The following is a 16,664-nucleotide window of genomic DNA, read 5'->3' as shown; positions in this document are numbered from 1 at the left end:
TGCGCTAGGGAATTTGAATACTTCTAATAAATGCTGGAAATGTAAGAAGCATGAGGGCTCCCTCTATCATATGTGGTGGTCGTGTGAGGTAGCCAGGCAGTACTGGGGTGAAATAATAAGAGAAATGAGTGAAATTTTACAATTTCAAATTAATAAGAACCCAGAACTCCTGCTACTGAACTTGGGAATGGAGGGAATTCCAGCCCAACACAGGACGTTGATATTTTATATGACAGCAGCAGCTAGACTTTTGTATGCGCAAAAATGGAAAGTACAAGAAGTGCCAACTATTGAAGATTGGACTTACAAATTGCTGTATATGGCTGAAATGGACAAGATGACAAGAAAATTGAGAGATCTGGACTCAGGGCAGTTCAACACAGACTGGGAGAAGCTGAAACAATACCTGGAGAAGAAATGGGAGGTGGGAGGAAAACTGTGGCAGTTTGAGAACTACTGAAGTATTGAAGTAGAGGGGGGAGACTTTACCGGGGGGAGAAGAGATAAATGTGAATTAATAAGCAGTCAGATTAATAGATTGACATATATATAGATATATATAGGTTAACAAACAGAACATAGAGAAAATAATTAATTATAAGGACTAAATATAAGGAGCGATTAACTAACAATATTTTCTTTTTTTTCTGACAAGTTTTGTACCAAACTGAATGTCTGAAGATATAGATGGGTCAAATTGATTGACTACGTGAGGAGAGATATATAGAACTATTATAAAAAGATAGAATGAGTAATATATATAGAGAATAAGTCAAATTGTTTGATATAAACGAATGTATGATCTATATGGTTTATGATATATAGAAATACCTGAAATTGAAAAATTGGGATAAATTGTTTATCTAAGATGGAAACAAAGGCTTACAGTTTGGACATATAATGTTAAAAATAGTTAAGGATGTACTGCTTAGAATAATGGAGAATATATATTTGTTTTAGATAGAGGAAGCTAATAAAAGTAAGGGAAAGGGGACAAAGGGTTGGAAAGCTGTTGGAAGTCAACAAAAAGGGGGGGGAAAGGGAGGGGGTTAGAGATGAAAAAATTGGGGAAAATTGAATGTAAATGTGGAAATAATGGATTCTAACCCAATAAAAATTTTTCAAAAAAAAAAAAATAGACAGAGAGTTCCACCAGGTTGGAGCCAGGACCGATAAGGCCCTGGCTCTAGTCGATGCTAGGCAGGCCTCCCTGGGGCTAGGGACCAGAAGTATCCTCCAGGGCTCATATAGGGAGAAGTGGTCCCACAGATACGCCAGTTCCAGTCCACATAGAGCTTTATAGGTTAATACCAGAATCTTGAATCTGATCCGGTACTTCACCGGTAACCAATGCAGCTGGCGCAATACCGGTGTTATGTGTGCAGTAAAAGGCACTCCGGTGATGACTGGAAACTGGATTGGCCAGTTTTCCCCTTCCCTCTGATTGGCTGGTCAGAATCCCATCTTCAGAATACAAGGGCTGCTGACAGGATTTATGCGTACTGGGCCCAGCATACCTTCAGGACTGCCTCTCCCCATATGTTCCCCGGAGGTCGCTTTGATCAGCTAATAAGCAGTTGCTGATGGTCCCTGGCCCCAGGGAGGTCTGTCTGGCCTCTACCAGAGCCAGGGCCTTTTCGGTCCTGGCTCCAACCTGGTGGAACTCTCTGTCTGAGGAAAGTAGGGCCCAGCGGGATTTGTTATCTTTCCACCGGGCCTGCAAGACAGAGATGTTCTGCCAGGCATTTGGTAGGGGCTAGGCTGTCCTCTCGCTGGCCTTACCACTGAAGACCATCCACCACCCATGCAGGAGCTCATAAGTGTGGTACAGGGCATGATGTAAGAGCCAAGCCCTGTGCCTAAAATGCTGTATTTTAAATTTTTTCTGCCAATCGAGAAATTTTATTGCCTATTCCGCCAATCGAGAAATTTTATTCTATGTGGAATAGTGTTTTAATGTTTATTTATAATATTTTTATTGTTTTAAAACTGTATGTTATAAATTGTATGCTGTTACACCACCCTGAGCCCGTCTGACGGGGAGGGCGGTCTAGAAATGCAATAAATAAATAAATAAAATTTAGTAGTTCAGTTAGGAGTTGGGATTTGAAGAGGGTGTGTGTATATCAGATACCCTACTGTAATGACCTTGTTTGAGGGAGAAGAATTCCCAATATAAGACGTATTTACACAGCCTCAATAGAACTGGGGGAGAGGTGTTTTGGCTCAGAAGGAATTGAGTAGTATGTGGAGACTCCAATTACAGCCAAAGGAAAGGGTTATTTCTTCTTAGGAAAGGAAGAATAATTCCAGCCCAGTGTCTAGAAAAAGGGGTTTGGATCTGTGGAGGACCCCAGGACTGGTGTAAAAGGAAAACTGTGCTGAACTAATGTCTGGCAACCTGAGTTTAAAAGGGAACTCTGTGAAGAAACTTTGTTACTGTAACCAAAGGAACAAATAAAACATCTCTCAGTAATAAGATTTAAGAAACTAAGCTTAAAGAAAACTGATATGCCTTTTAGTTTTAAAAAATTCTGTTCTACCAGCAAGTTTTACCTCAGCCCTTTCATTCCTTATCTGAAGAAGTGAGCTGTGGCTCACAAAAGATGATACTACAAATTTTGTTAGTCTTATAGTTGCTAGTGCACTCTTGCTCTTTTCTACCGCTACAGGCAGACTAACATGGCTACCCATCTTGATCATGTCAGACTGTGGCTTACCAAAAGTTGCAACTTAGCCCACCTCTTGCAATAAAACAAAAGTTCATTGATTTCAAAAAGCTTTACTGAAGATTGTCAACGAATGGAGTACACATTCTAAGATACATTGATCTTAGCTGAACTGTAGAATTGTTATGAATGCCAAGCAAAGGAATAGGTACAGAATATGCAGTTCCCCGCAGGCCCCATCCTCCCCCTTAGTTCTCAAAACAAATGGCCTGAGGGTGAGAAAAGGAAAGTTTCTCAAGGGCGGCAGGAAGGCGGAGGTATGCAGATGATAACAATCCCTCTCCCTCTGCTAGGCTCCCAGCAGTGGTCTTCCCACCTGCAAGAAGCACACTTGACATACTGACAAAGTTAAAATGGAGTCTCTTTTGGCTTAAACACAATCAGAACCTGACAGATCTTTCATTCCCTGACTACCTATATGCCTTCCCTACCTGGTCAATAAAAAGTCTGTTTTTTTTTAACATTACTTAGCCACTTCTGCCATTTCATATACGAAAGGGAAAGGGCTTCTGTTTTCCCCCTATCAAATCCTGGGCTGGGCTAAAAAGCTTAAAATATAACCACTTATCAGGTTGGGACAAAAAATCTTTAAACCATAAACTTAGACACAATACTTGAGGCTGCTCAGCCACAGTGAGTGAACTTTAATTTTGGTTGGAAAATCTGCTTCATACTGGGGAAGTAAAGGGGGGATCTATCATAGCAACTAATAAGTGTTTTAAATAAATAAATAAAATATCATTTATTCATACTCTTTTCAGTCAACTTTCCAGAAGTTATGATCACAGCAAGATAAAGTTGTTCCTGCCAGTGCTAAAGTGGGTGGCTCATTCCAATTATTACAACAGCACATAGGGGCACTAGCTACAGATTTCTACATGTTCAAAAGAGCCTCCAGGAATGCAGAAAAATGTAACTTTCTTCATCCCCACCAAAGTGAAGTGAAAAAACCAAATTTTCAGAATTGTGATTGAGCACGCATGCTGGTTCAAACTGTAAGTGAGCTCTTCTCTCAGTCTGGTGGCCATTTGATTGAATGAAGAAAATTATCAATATGTTGTTTGCAATGGAGGAATGGTGACAAAGAGATAAACTAGCCAGCTGGTCATGGAAGAGAAATATGAATCTCATATCTCTTCTTTTTGGGGAGGACTGTGGCTCTCTCAAGTGAACCTATAGAGAAACCCCAACGACTTATCCCATATTGGGGCTAGGTAGGGCAGACTTGCATGGCCCATATTGTAGTGCAGGAAAAGGATGACCCAAATCATCCAAGGATAGGACCTCCTTTCATACAAGGAAATATTTAAAAGTTTGGAGATTTTTTGTTTAGGAACAGTGGTTTATAGAATTCTGCAAAGAGGGAGCCAGATTCCATATATATAAGGAGTCTCAAAGAAAGAGTGCACCAAAGTAAAAGAAAGCATTGATTGTGACCCAGTATCATCCATAGACAGAACAAACCAGAGACCTGACCCCAGCCCAGAAACACAAAATGAAATAGGTAGAAACGCTGTTGTTTTCACCAGAACTTACTTAGAATGTAAATATATTTAGTGGGGTTACTACTGATGTTTGCAGATCAGGAAACATCTATTTAAATCCAAAATGTTCTCTAAATGGAGCTATGGACTAACCTGTAGGACTGACAATACAGAGATAAAATTATTTAGAACCTGCATATCTGCCAACAACATAAAAACCTGACTTTTAAAAATCAAACATCCATTCTGTTTAAAGATTTTCATATTTAAAATCAATCTGAACTGCTGATGATAAATGTTCAAAGCAACTATACAATGGTTGTTGGGGGTTTTCCGGGCTGTATTGCCATGGTCTTGGCATTGTAGTTCCTGACGTTTCGCCAGCAGCTGTGGCTGGCATCTTCAGAGGTGTAGCACCAAAAGACAGAGATCTCAGTGACACTGAGAGATCTCTGTCTTTTGGTGCTACACCTCTGAAGATGCCAGCCACAGCTGCTGGCGAAACGTCAGGAACTACAATGCCAAGACCACGGCAATACAGCCCGGAAAACCCCCAACAACCATCGTTCTCCGGCCGTGAAAGCCTTCGACAATACATCGAACACCTCTACGGGGAGGAAACATTCCAACAGAAAAAGACACTGAGAGATCTCTGTCTTTTGGTGCTACACCTCTGAAGATGCCAGCCACAGCTGCTGGCGAAACGTCAGGAACTACAATGCCAAGACCACGGCAATACAGCCCGGAAAACCCCCAACAACCATCGTTCTCCGGCCGTGAAAGCCTTCGACAATACATCAACTATACAATATTTAAGATTTGAGAAAACAATAGATCATATCAAATTAGGTGAAAAAATTGGCTCCTAGGCTGATTCTACACCAAGCTAGTTTATGCCCAGAAGAAATATATTAAGAAGCTAAATGATGCTGACAACAAATCAGCTATTGCTTTGCTATTCTTTCCAGTTTTACTGACCTTGATGAGATGTAGACTTCTACATTCTTGTCTCGATCAATCTCAACATGTGCTTTTTAAAAAGTATTGTTAATAAAACTAGTGCTAAAATGTAGACAAAAATGTTCATCAAATGTGCATCCCACTGAAAGCAATGCAAGGCATATAGAGAGGGTCCATCCTTGCAGGGCTGGCCCAAGCACTATGAGCACCATAGGTGAGCTCCCCCTTGCCTCACAGAGGCATAGTGAGAAGCTGCTACCCCTAACCCACAACTAGAAGCTGCCATTGCTTTCCTCATTCCCTATCTTGTCCACAATGAGGACATGCAGCAGGGAGATGGCAAGCGGAGACGGTGCAGTAGTTCTGCCCTCTTTCCCCCTCCACTTTCTGGAAGCATAGCATGGCAGAGCCTACCCTCCTTGCCCCTCCCCCTTCCCAGAGGCACAGCATTTACCCTCGTCCCCCCTCCTTCCCAGAGGCATAATGTTGCAATATGAGCCTTACCAATATGGTAGGACAGGACAGAAAGCCACTGCCCCTTTTCCTCCAGTGTAGTGGTAAGGCCTACCTCTACTCCTTCAATGGAGCAAGAGAGCAGTCCATTGGTGCCTGGTGGTACCTCCCAGGCTGCCACTCACCTCAGCAGACATAGACACATGGGTGGGGGGCACAGAGCTGGCTAGCACCCCTTCATGCCTCTAGTGCCCTAGATGACATACTGCTGCCTAGTGGATGTGCTGCCCCTGCATTCTCAGCGGCATATTTAGCAGTGATTTGTGTTCCTGATTCAAAACTAGATGGATAGATGCTTCTGAAGTGCATTCCTTACCTGGACTGATGCACCTGTGGGATGCAATGAGTTAAAAGTGCATTCACTGTTTATCAAAGATGGTATAAAATTTGTTAGAGTGTAGCAGCTCTCAAGGGTCGTGCAGGAATGAGACCAACAAGGATTCAGGAAGGAGAGCGTGCTTTATTAGCCGGCTAAGGCTCAGCGTGACTTCTGCCACTCAAAACAAACTGAGCCCCCTAACACAGACAGCAACTTGCCTAAATACATTCTTGTCAGGCAGAATACATAACCAAATCACATGCCATAGTTACAGACTTATCATTGGCTAACTAACATCATGCTACATAACTTTGATACATGTATGAGCTTACAGCTCAGCTAACTCCAAACTGGCTCCCTCTGGTAATTTTCCACTCACTTTAAGCTATGGCCTGCTTCATTTCCCCCCTTTCGGCCCCTGTAGCAAAGCGGAAGCGGGCCGAATTACATTTCCTTCTCCTCCGGGGTAGGCCGCATTCTGTGTAAGTTTTTAATTAAGCGAACCCGTTCTGAGGACAGTGAGCTAAATGTCATTAGGTGTGCACTAGGGGCAAATTCCCTTGTGGGCGGAGTTGACACTGGGGTCGCCAACATTGTCATCTTTGAAACAGTAGTCTGTATAAGGCGTATAATGCAGGGAATACAACAGGGGAGAATGATAATTCCAACTAAAGCACATCCCACAAGGAGCAGAAGTTGTCTCCACCAACCACCTCCAAACAATGAGTCCCACCATCCGGCATCCCAGGCTGATCTCCACGTTTGTATAGGTACATGGGATATCTTACGGATGTTAGAAGCTATGTTCGTGACCGCTTGCCCATTGTCATCAATACGAAGACAGCAATCAGTTAAATTAAATTTCCCACATACACCTCCTTCCTCTGCCAGCAAGTAATCTAAAGCCAATCTATTTTGATAGATAGCAGCCCTCATCTGAGTCTGCTGTCGGGCCAAAAGCTCTAGGGCTGAAGCAGTCTGGTTTGTTATTATTTCAAGGACTGCTTGAAGCCGGATTATGCGGTTTAACATATAAACTGGAGTTCGATAGCCCCAGGACCCATCTTGTGCCCACGTAGCAGGACCATAATACTCTATAATTCTCTGTGGAGGCCACTTGTCTCCCCATTGAGTCCCCCCGATGTCTATTGATCGCTTAGAGTGTTGCAAATCATCAAACAAGGGGATTCCCAGAGTTTGGCCTAGCTGATTGGGTAAAAGAAAAAACCCAGGTCGTATAGTTCCTATTGTGCAGGAACCAATCCATCTCCTGGGGAGTCGAGAATAGGCAGTGGACCCACACACCCAGTATAGGCCATCAGGGGCATCCCAGGTATGAGACAGGCTTTGAGGGTTCTCCCAATAGGACTTTAGGAGGGTATGGTTCACCCAGGGATTACCTGTCAGGGGCACCTGCCCATCAGTCCACCAAGTAGCCTTAGTGTCACTTGTATTAACTACCAAGGCAGTTCGGCAAGGGGTTTCACCAACTCGGATCGTATAATTGGCAACCTGGGATCGGGTAAGACAAAAGGTACCAATAACAGGGGAGGCTAAAGCCCAACTATGTGGCCGAATCTGATGAGCAGTCCTCACAGAATGATTCCATTGAGTTAACATTTCAGGAGTAACTTCTATTGCCACCCAAGGCCATTGCTCACTCATAAGCGGCCCCCCACATACCCAACAATCAGTAACATTTAGGGAAGCAGCTATCTGTTCTGCTAGTGTTAGAAAGAGATTCCGTCCAGGAACCGGGACTGGTACTTCTTGTGCCACCTCCTGATACAAAGAAGAATACACCTTCAATGAAGGTTTAGCAGTGGCTGCAGGCAGAGGCGCCTTAGGTACCTTAGAAGCCTTTGTTTTGGCCTTCTTTATAATTGGGGCCCAACGTGCAGTGGGTAAGAAACAGACCCATGTAGGATGAGAGCAACCAGCTCTATTCTGTGAACGGGCCATAATATACCATTTCCCCCATCTCTGACACGGAGATGCACTGAGATGTTGATAACACAGCTCATTAATAGTGGCTAGGGAATAGAACACTCGATTCCCTCGCTTATGGCCATAACAATGAGAACATAAATTAGAGTGGGTGGGTAAAAGGAGCAGGCTGCATACAATTAAGACTGGGCTTATATCCATAATGCTGGCAGTTACAAGTGGGACAAATCTCAATAACTGGCTGGCTGCACAACCTATGTCTATGTAAAAGAACAGTAGAAAGTAAGAGTGGACCAGAGACCAGGTAAGCAGTCTACAACAATAGACAATGAGTACAAAATACTATAAAGGATATTACTTCTTGAGCGAGATCCACCGACGATCTAAGCTTCAGCTGTGGGTAGACTAGTCAGCTTCCGGGGTGACTAGACCAGAGCCTGCTCCTGCTATGGACCTGGCAGCGTCTGGTGTACGCGGGTACAGAGTTACTGGAACTGGAGCTTGCAAATCTAGCTGTTCCCAGTAGGCCTGGATCCAGAGGGTATTCTTTTCAGGTGGAGGCGAAGAGGATCATCTGGATGAGCCTCTGAAACCCAAGGCGCAGCAGCTGGTTTAACATTAGTCCAGTGAACCCATGCTGCAATGCCTTCTACCTTGACTGCTGTGGGGGTAGCTAGTAAAACAACATGTGGACCCCTCCATTTAGGCCCCAGGGGAGTTACACACCAGTCTTTCACCCAAACCTCATCCCCTGGTTGATACTTATGCACTGGGTTAAACACAGGGAGGGGCTGTTGTTCCCCTACATACTTCCGTAATTGCTGTAACGTTTTGCCCAGTGCCATAACTTGTTCCCTGAGCACCAAATCTCCTAGCTGACAGGGGTCTCCAGTTATACCTTGCAAAATAGGGGCTGGCCTGCCAAACATCAGTTCAAATGGGGACAGTTTTGTACGCTTATTTGGCCGGCAACGGACTTGGAAAAGAACTATGGGCAGGGCTTGTGGCCACTGCAGACCAGTTTCCTGACATATTTTTGCTAATTGAGTTTTAAGGGTCCTATTCATTCTTTCCACTTGACCACTACTTTGAGGTCTGTATGCTGTATGCAACTTCCATCGGATTCCTAGCAACCTAGACACACCTTGGACTATTTTGTCAATAAAACTTGGGCCGTTGTCACTCCCGATTATGGCTGGCAGGCCCCACCTACAAATAATTTCCCGAAGCAGGCACCTGATAACTTCCCCTGCCTTCTCAGTCTTTGTGGGAAATGCTTCTACCCACCCAGAATAGGAATCAACGAACACCAACAGATATCGAAAGACCTGGCACCGTGGTAATTCAGTGAAATCTACTACCAGCGATTGAAACGGCAGAGACCCAGGGGGCTGGAACCCAGGAGGAGGACCTGGCCCTTGTCGGGGGTTATTTCTGGCACAGACAGCGCAACTTCTAGACACTGCCGCACACAGTCCATGCAACTTAGCGATGTACAAGTCCCTGTTTAACAGTTCAGCTAGCGCAGATTTTCCATAATGTGTGGCTTCATGGGCAGTCCGCACTATAGCATGAGCAACTGACTCTGGTACAAAGAGCCTCCCATCAGGGAACTGGAGCCATCCATGATGTCGCTGGACATTCTGTGTACTGGCCCAATCTTCCTCCTCTTGAGAGTATTTAGGGGTCCATTCGGACACTTGGACTTGGAAAACAGGGCATTGAAGAGGAGACGGTTGCAAATATTCTTCCCTAGCAGCTGCCTTTGCAGCCTCATCTGCCCGCCGGTTTCCCCTAGCTACAGGACTTAATGGTTTCTGGTGTGCCCGACAGTGCATCACTGCTACTTTCAGTGGGGCATGGACAGCCTGAAGCAACTGCAGAATTTCAGGGCCATTCTTAATTCCCTTCCCAGAGGCAGTGATAAGGCCCTTCTCTTTATATAGTGCCCCATGAGCATGCAGAGTAAGGAAAGCGTATTTTGAGTCAGTCCAGACATTAACCTTTAATCCTTCGGCCAGTTGAAGGGCCCTTGTTAAGGCAATGAGTTCCGCCTTTTGGGCAGAGGTATTAGCAGGTAGGGGCTTGGCCTCAATGACTTTCACATGAGTGACAACAGCATACCCCGCACGTCTTATTCCCTGGTCAACAAAACTGCTGCCATCAGTAAAATAATCTATATCTGCGTTTGGCATGGGAACATCAGTCAAGTCCTTTCGACTAGAATATACTTCGTCCATAGTCTGGAGACAGTCATGTTCTGGACATTCATCACTAACAGGGAGTAGTGACGCTGGATTAAGGGCACTAATCACCCCGATCTCAACCTGTGGGTTCTCACACAAAAGCCCCTGATATCGAGTCATGCGAACATTTGTGAACCAGTAGCTCCCCCTATAGTCCATCAAGGCAAGTACTGAATGGGGAACCTTTACACAGACCTTCTGTCCTAAGGTCAGCTTCTGTGAATCTTTAACTAGCTCTGCTGTGGCTGCCACTGCACGGAGGCAGGCTGGCCAGCCTTTTGCCACAACATCCAACTGTTTTGACAGGTAGGCTACAGGTCGTTCCCAGTTTCCCAAACGCTGAGTTAATACTCCCGCTGCAGTGCCGTTTCGCTCATGCACGAAAAGACAGAAGGGCTTCATAAGATCTGGCAGGCCAAGAGCTGGGGCCTCTAACAGTTGTTGCTTTAAAGTTCTGAAAGCTTGCCTCTGCTCTTCTCCCCATAAGAATGGGTCGTGTTCTCCCCCCTTTGTGGCTTCATATAGTGGCCGTGCTATCTCCGCAAAATTAGGAATCCATATCCGACAATAACCTGCAGATCCTAGGAACTCCCTCACACGCCTACGGGACTTGGGTTCTGGAATGGAACAAACAGCTTCCTTACGCTCATGTCCCAGGGATCTGGTTCCTTCTGATATTTCAAAGCCTAAATACTTTACTCGGGGCTGACATAACTGGGCTTTCTTCCGAGACACTTTATAGCCTGCCTCATGGAGGACTTCAAGTAACTTCTGGGTAGCCTCATAGCATACCTCCCATCCCACTGCTGCCACCAACAAGTCATCAACGTATTGCAGCAACACCCCTTGTTCGGGGTCAAGGGGAAAATGAGCTAAGTCTTGGGCCAATGCTTGGCCAAACAACACAGGGCTATTCTTGAAGCCTTGGGGAAGCCTTGTCCAGGTATACTGTAACTTACGACCTGTATGCTGATCTTCCCATTGGAAGGCAAAAAGGGGCTGGCTAACAGGGGCGAGCCTCAGACAGAAGAACGCATCTTTGATGTCCAAAACGCTAAAGTAGTTCGCCCTCTGCGGGACAAGGCCTAACAAAGTGTAGGGGTTAGGCACCATAGGGTGGATTGTTACAGTTCGTTGGTTAACTGCCCGCAGATCTTGCACTGGCCTATAATCCCCTCCTGGCTTCTGGACTGGCAGCAAGGGGGTGTTCCAAGGAGACTGACACTCCTTCAGGATGCCATACTTGAGGAGGTGGTCTAGGTGTTTCTGTATGCCCTGTATTGCTGCAGTAGGAAGACGATATTGTCTTATACGGATGGGTTGGGCTCCAGGTTCTTTCTGAACTACTATAGGGGTATGGAGCCTTGCCAATCCTGGAGGATTGTCTTCTGCCCAGACCCCTGGAAATCGATTCTATTCCTGTGATAGTGAAGGTGATTGTTCACTGCCCCTAAGCTGGTAGAGCCTCCATTCTTCCTCTAGAGGGCACTCTAATACGTATGCTCCTGTATCTATGGAACTCATAGCAGGGGAACCAATTCCTAGGGTCACATCTTCTGATTTTTCAAATGAAATAGTAGCCCGCAATTTAGACAGCAGGTCTCGGCCTAGCAATGGGACAGGGCACTGGGGCACATATAAAAACTGGTGGCGCACAACATGTGAGCCAAGATTACAAGTCCGGGCAGCCAGGAAAGGTTGTCTCTGGCAAACCCCTGTTGCCCCCCTTACAACTATTGTTTTCCCTGTCACTGGGGCCACTGGCTGTGTTACAACTGAATGTTCAGCCCCTGTATCTACCAGGAAAGATATGTTTTGGCCCCCTACAGAAATTTCGACCATGGGCTCCTGGGGGCCAAGACTGAAGGTGCCCGGTCTGTCCTATGCTTCCCACTCCTCTTCATCTTCAACTTCCCATCTGTATCCATCTTCATTTAGGGCTGCCGCCACGGTCGGCCCACGTCTCTCATACAATCCTTCACTTACTATTCCCCGATTCCCATAGCCATCTCTTCTTCCTCGGTAACCACCTCGTCCCCTTCCACGTCCTCTGACATTCTGCAACCTTTCTCTACACTCGTTCTTCCAATGGCCCTCTTGGTGGCAGTAGGCACATTGATTGGGGCCCAGGGGCCTCTGAACCCTTCTTCCAATCCCGGCTCCCCTTCCCCTTCCTTGGGGTGCCCCGCGCTGTGGAAATTGCGTCAGGGCTACTGCTAACAACTCTGCTTTCTTCTTCATCTTCCTCTCACTTTGCCTCTTTTCTTCCTGTTCCCTGTTAATAAAAGTCTTATGTGCTATCTCCAGGATCTGCTCTATATTCATGCCTAGGAAGCCATCTTGCTTCTGTAGTTTCCTTCTTATATCCCCTGCTGCCTGGCTGACAAAGGTGGTAAGAACCATCCGTTTATTCTCATCTGCCTCTGGGTCAAATGGCGTGTATTGCCGGTAAGTTTCATAAATTCTCTCTAAAAATGCCCCAGGAGGCTCATCAGGTTTTTGATGGCACTCCTGTATCTTACGCATATCTGTTGCTTTCTTCCCTGCCGCCTGTATTCCTTTCAGTATAGCCTGTTGGTATATAGCCAATCTATCCTTATGGTCCTTATTATTGGGGTCCCACAATGGATCTTCTACTGGGAAAGCAGCCTTTAATATTGTTTCATCATCTTCACCATCCTTTTTAAAAGTTAACAACCATTTCTTTGCCCCCTGAATTATACGCTTACGCTCCTCAGTATTAAAGAATGTGATCAGGAGCTGATTGCAGTCCTGCCAGGTTGGCTGGTGGCTATTAATGATTGACCCAAATAAGGTGGTCACTGGCTCAGGCTGTTCCGAAAATGAAGGGGTCTGGGTCTTCCAATTGTATAAATCAGTGGTGGTGAATGGTTGATAAATTAGCCGGGTTGCTCCTGTTCTAGGGTCCACGGTCTCCCTTAAGGGGCAAGTATTAGTAGCCTCTCCTTCAAATGTTGGCTTCTGAATCTCCTCCTCTCCTGCACCTTCTTCCTCAACCTGCTTTTTCTGCGCCTGCGACCGCGTCACTGGCGGGGTTGTCCTTCCACTTTCTTCCTCAGGCACATAGGGCGGGGGAGACATTTCGTCTTCTGGGGCCTGTTGCACTAACTTCGTCTTTGGGCGGAGGCCTGCATCAAGTGGAGCAGTGGAGCTGACTGGGGCTCCCCTAGCGGGCAGAACTGGATAGAGACTCTCCTGTAGCTGTAGCTCTCCCGGTCGTGGGCCTGTTTTCCTCCCCCTATCAAGGACCAGGAGCTGTGCCTCCATTTTCTTAGCCCTGCCTCTCTGCCGCTTTTTAACCCAGGGTGGGGGGTGCATACAAATATAATGCCAAGCCTGGGCATATACTATCTGTTCTTCATGATGTTTAAGAACAAAATGATATACATCAAGGGCAATAGACTCTTCAAATGTGCCCTCCGATGGCCATCCTAAATCAAAAGTAGGCCATTCTACCATACATATGGTTTCCAAAGTTTCAGGAGTTACATTTTCCCCTGACTTTATCCAATTCCCATAAACCTCCTGGAAATGTTTCAGTACCAACTCCAGTGGAGTTGGCTTGGAAGATGAACCACCCATGATACACAGAGACAAGACAAGACAATCTAGGGAGAGTAAACAGCGAGAAGGCAGTAAGGGGTCTGCTTCTCAGGAATCCCTACGCATGTGCTTCACACACCGATCGCCCTGCGGCGTTCCATTCACATCACACACACGACGAGTTTCCAACCCAGTCCTACAGCACCAGCGGGTTCGGATGAGTCCCTCTGACTCTCCTACTTGGGCTGTGCTAGGGGGTGATCAGGCCCCTCTTCGTCCCTAAAAGAGGAACGGTCCCTCAGTTACTATACTCACCAGTCCCGGGACTCCCTCAGGGCAATCGTTCCTGCCTTGTTAACCGGGTCGTTGACACCGCAAGGGGTGCCACCGGCAGCAGAGAGAGATGGTATCCGATCCTGAAAACAGTCAGGTGGCGCCCACGGAGTCCCTCTCTCTCCGGGGCCGGCCTGCACCGACTTGAGGGTCAAGGGGAACCCCAAAAGCCCCCTCAAATCCCAGACGAGCCCCCAAAATGTAGCAGCTCTCAAGGGTCGTGCAGGAATGAGACCAACAAGGATTCAGGAAGGAGAGCGTGCTTTATTAGCCGGCTAAGGCTCAGCGTGACTTCTGCCACTCAAAACAAACTGAGCCCCCTAACACAGACAGCAACTTGCCTAAATACATTCTTGTCAGGCAGAATACATAACCAAATCACATGCCATAGTTACAGACTTATCATTGGCTAACTAACATCATGCTACATAACTTTGATACATGTATGAGCTTACAGCTCAGCTAACTCCAAACTGGCTCCCTCTGGTAATTTTCCACTCACTTTAAGCTATGGCCTGCTTCAAGAGTTTGTGAAATAATCCAATTCCACACACGCTGAGCTACTTTACCATAATAACAGGATTTGCAAAAAAGAATTAACTGCAAGCCTTCCAACAGCAGGGACACCTTCAGGATACAAGAATTTTATTTCCAGTGGAAAGAAAGCACAAGAAGAAGGAGGAAAACAAGAGAAACACTGAATGACCTTTGACTAGTAAGTTCTTTGAAGTTCAATTGGCCCAAACATGACCTATATTGGTATTAACTTTAATGAAACAGCTCACATGCTGTTGCCGTTCCAACAAAAAATGCTGGCCCCAGAATTACCTTGGGGATCTAGGTGCGGGTCCACAAGGGGTGGGGAGACCGGGCACATAGCGGCTGCCAAATTCTGGAGGGTGGGGAGGCACCCAAAAGCCTCCATAAGGCAGTACTCACTGCTGCAAATTCAAATCCCCGGCCAGCCAATCAGGGCAGGCGGGCTGGAGAGGAGAGGGGTAGGGACAGGCAACAGACCTGAGAGGCACAGTTTGCTCTCAGGTCTGACACTAGAGCAGGCCCTGCCAGTATTCACTTGGCTCATGGCCAACTGCGGGACGAGTGACATGTGAGTGTGAGCAGCTATGGGAGTCAAGACAAGCTGTGACCATGGTGGTGGGAGGTGACTGGTGCCAAGAGACAGCCTCAACAGCAGGGGGTGAGCGGCAGTGAGTGGCAGCCTCTGCAGCAGGAGGAGAGCAGAGATGAGTTTCAGCTGCAGCAGAAGTAAAAGAGCAGGCTCCGAGTTTGAAAATTTTGGGCTTTTTTTCAGCAGAAACGCGGTGGAACGGAGTTCTGGAACCTCTTGAAAATGGTTACATGGCTGGTGGCCCTGCCCCCAATCTCCAGACAGAGGGGAGTTTAGATTGCCCTCCGCGCCACTGGAGTGGCGCAGAAGGCCATTAAACTCCCCTCTGTCTGGAGATCAGGGGACAGGGCCACCAGCTATGTGACCATTTTCGCCGAGGGCGATTTAAACTTTTAACCCCCCCCCTTCTTCTAGTTGACCCAAAGTGACGTCATTGGCCCTGGGAGCATGTGTGCACTTTGCACATGCACATGTGCTACCAGGGGCACCACCTTCCACCAAGAGTTGCCCCCTGTGCTGGCAACCCACTGAGTTCCACCACCTCTTTTCTCAGAAAAAAGCCTTGTATATATGAGATAAAATGTATAAAAATGTAATTGAAAACTTCTTGAATATATGCACTTGTCCTACATGGAAGATGGAAGCTTCTATACCTTGGGTCTGTTTGTTGAATCTTGGGATTTACATACAACTTTATCTTCTTTAGAGATGTTAAAACAGTCCCAATGATGTGAACTCCAACTCTCTATTCAGCCTGGCTGGAGAAACAAGAAAAGAAGAGAGAGATCAGAAAGATCTAAGGGAAAATAATACATATATTATTCAACTGTACCCTAAGATGGTTTATACACTATAAATTAAGGGCGGGGGGCAAATCTGCTATTCAGCACAGAAATCTTGGAAGTTTTTTTTTCTTTCAACCTAATTTCCCCCTTTTTTCCTCTTCTATTTTTAATTAAGTTTACTCTGCTATGACTTGCTTTTATTTTATGTTATGCTTTTCACTGATAAGAGCTTGAAGCCATGTTTCCTATGAACCTTTGTACTGTGTTTGTGATGTACATAAAAATAGAAAGTACTTCTCAGGAGTCTATACTTCAGAATCTATTATATCACTATTTTAAACTTCTGATGAAGTAAAAAAGAGATTCAATAAATTAAATTCCTTCCTCAAATGACTTAATGTTATACTGTGGGCATGAACTGCCCAGATGTTATACTGTTTTCCCTTGGTCTTAATAATATTAATAACAACAACAACAACAACAACAACATTCGATTTATATACTGCCCTTCAGGACAACTTAATGCCCACTCAGAGCGGTTTACAAAGTATGCTATTATTATCCCCACAACAAAACACCCTGTGAGGTGGGTGGGGCTGAGAGAGCTCCAGAGAACTGTGACTAGCCCAAGGTCACCCAGCTGGCTTCAAGTGGA

The 16,664-nt window shown here is 45.9% G+C and overlaps 1 protein-coding gene across 1 annotated transcript; it reads right to left on the bottom strand.

The window, feature by feature from the left end:
* Nucleotides 1-6,549: 6,549 nt before the first annotated feature.
* Nucleotides 6,550-13,486, bottom strand: LOC129336505 (uncharacterized). Its single transcript, XM_054989634.1, is given in 5 exon segments — nucleotides 6,550-6,620; nucleotides 6,794-7,211; nucleotides 7,689-7,787; nucleotides 8,696-12,046; nucleotides 12,185-13,486. Coding segments are annotated over 5 exon segments (5,241 nt in total).
* Nucleotides 13,487-16,664: the final 3,178 nt, after the last annotated feature.

The sequence above is a fragment of the Eublepharis macularius genome, chromosome 10 (assembly GCF_028583425.1).
Source record: "Eublepharis macularius isolate TG4126 chromosome 10, MPM_Emac_v1.0, whole genome shotgun sequence".
In the NCBI taxonomy this organism is placed as follows: domain Eukaryota; kingdom Metazoa; phylum Chordata; class Lepidosauria; order Squamata; family Eublepharidae; genus Eublepharis; species Eublepharis macularius.
This window is presented reverse-complemented; position numbering and strand designations above follow the sequence as displayed.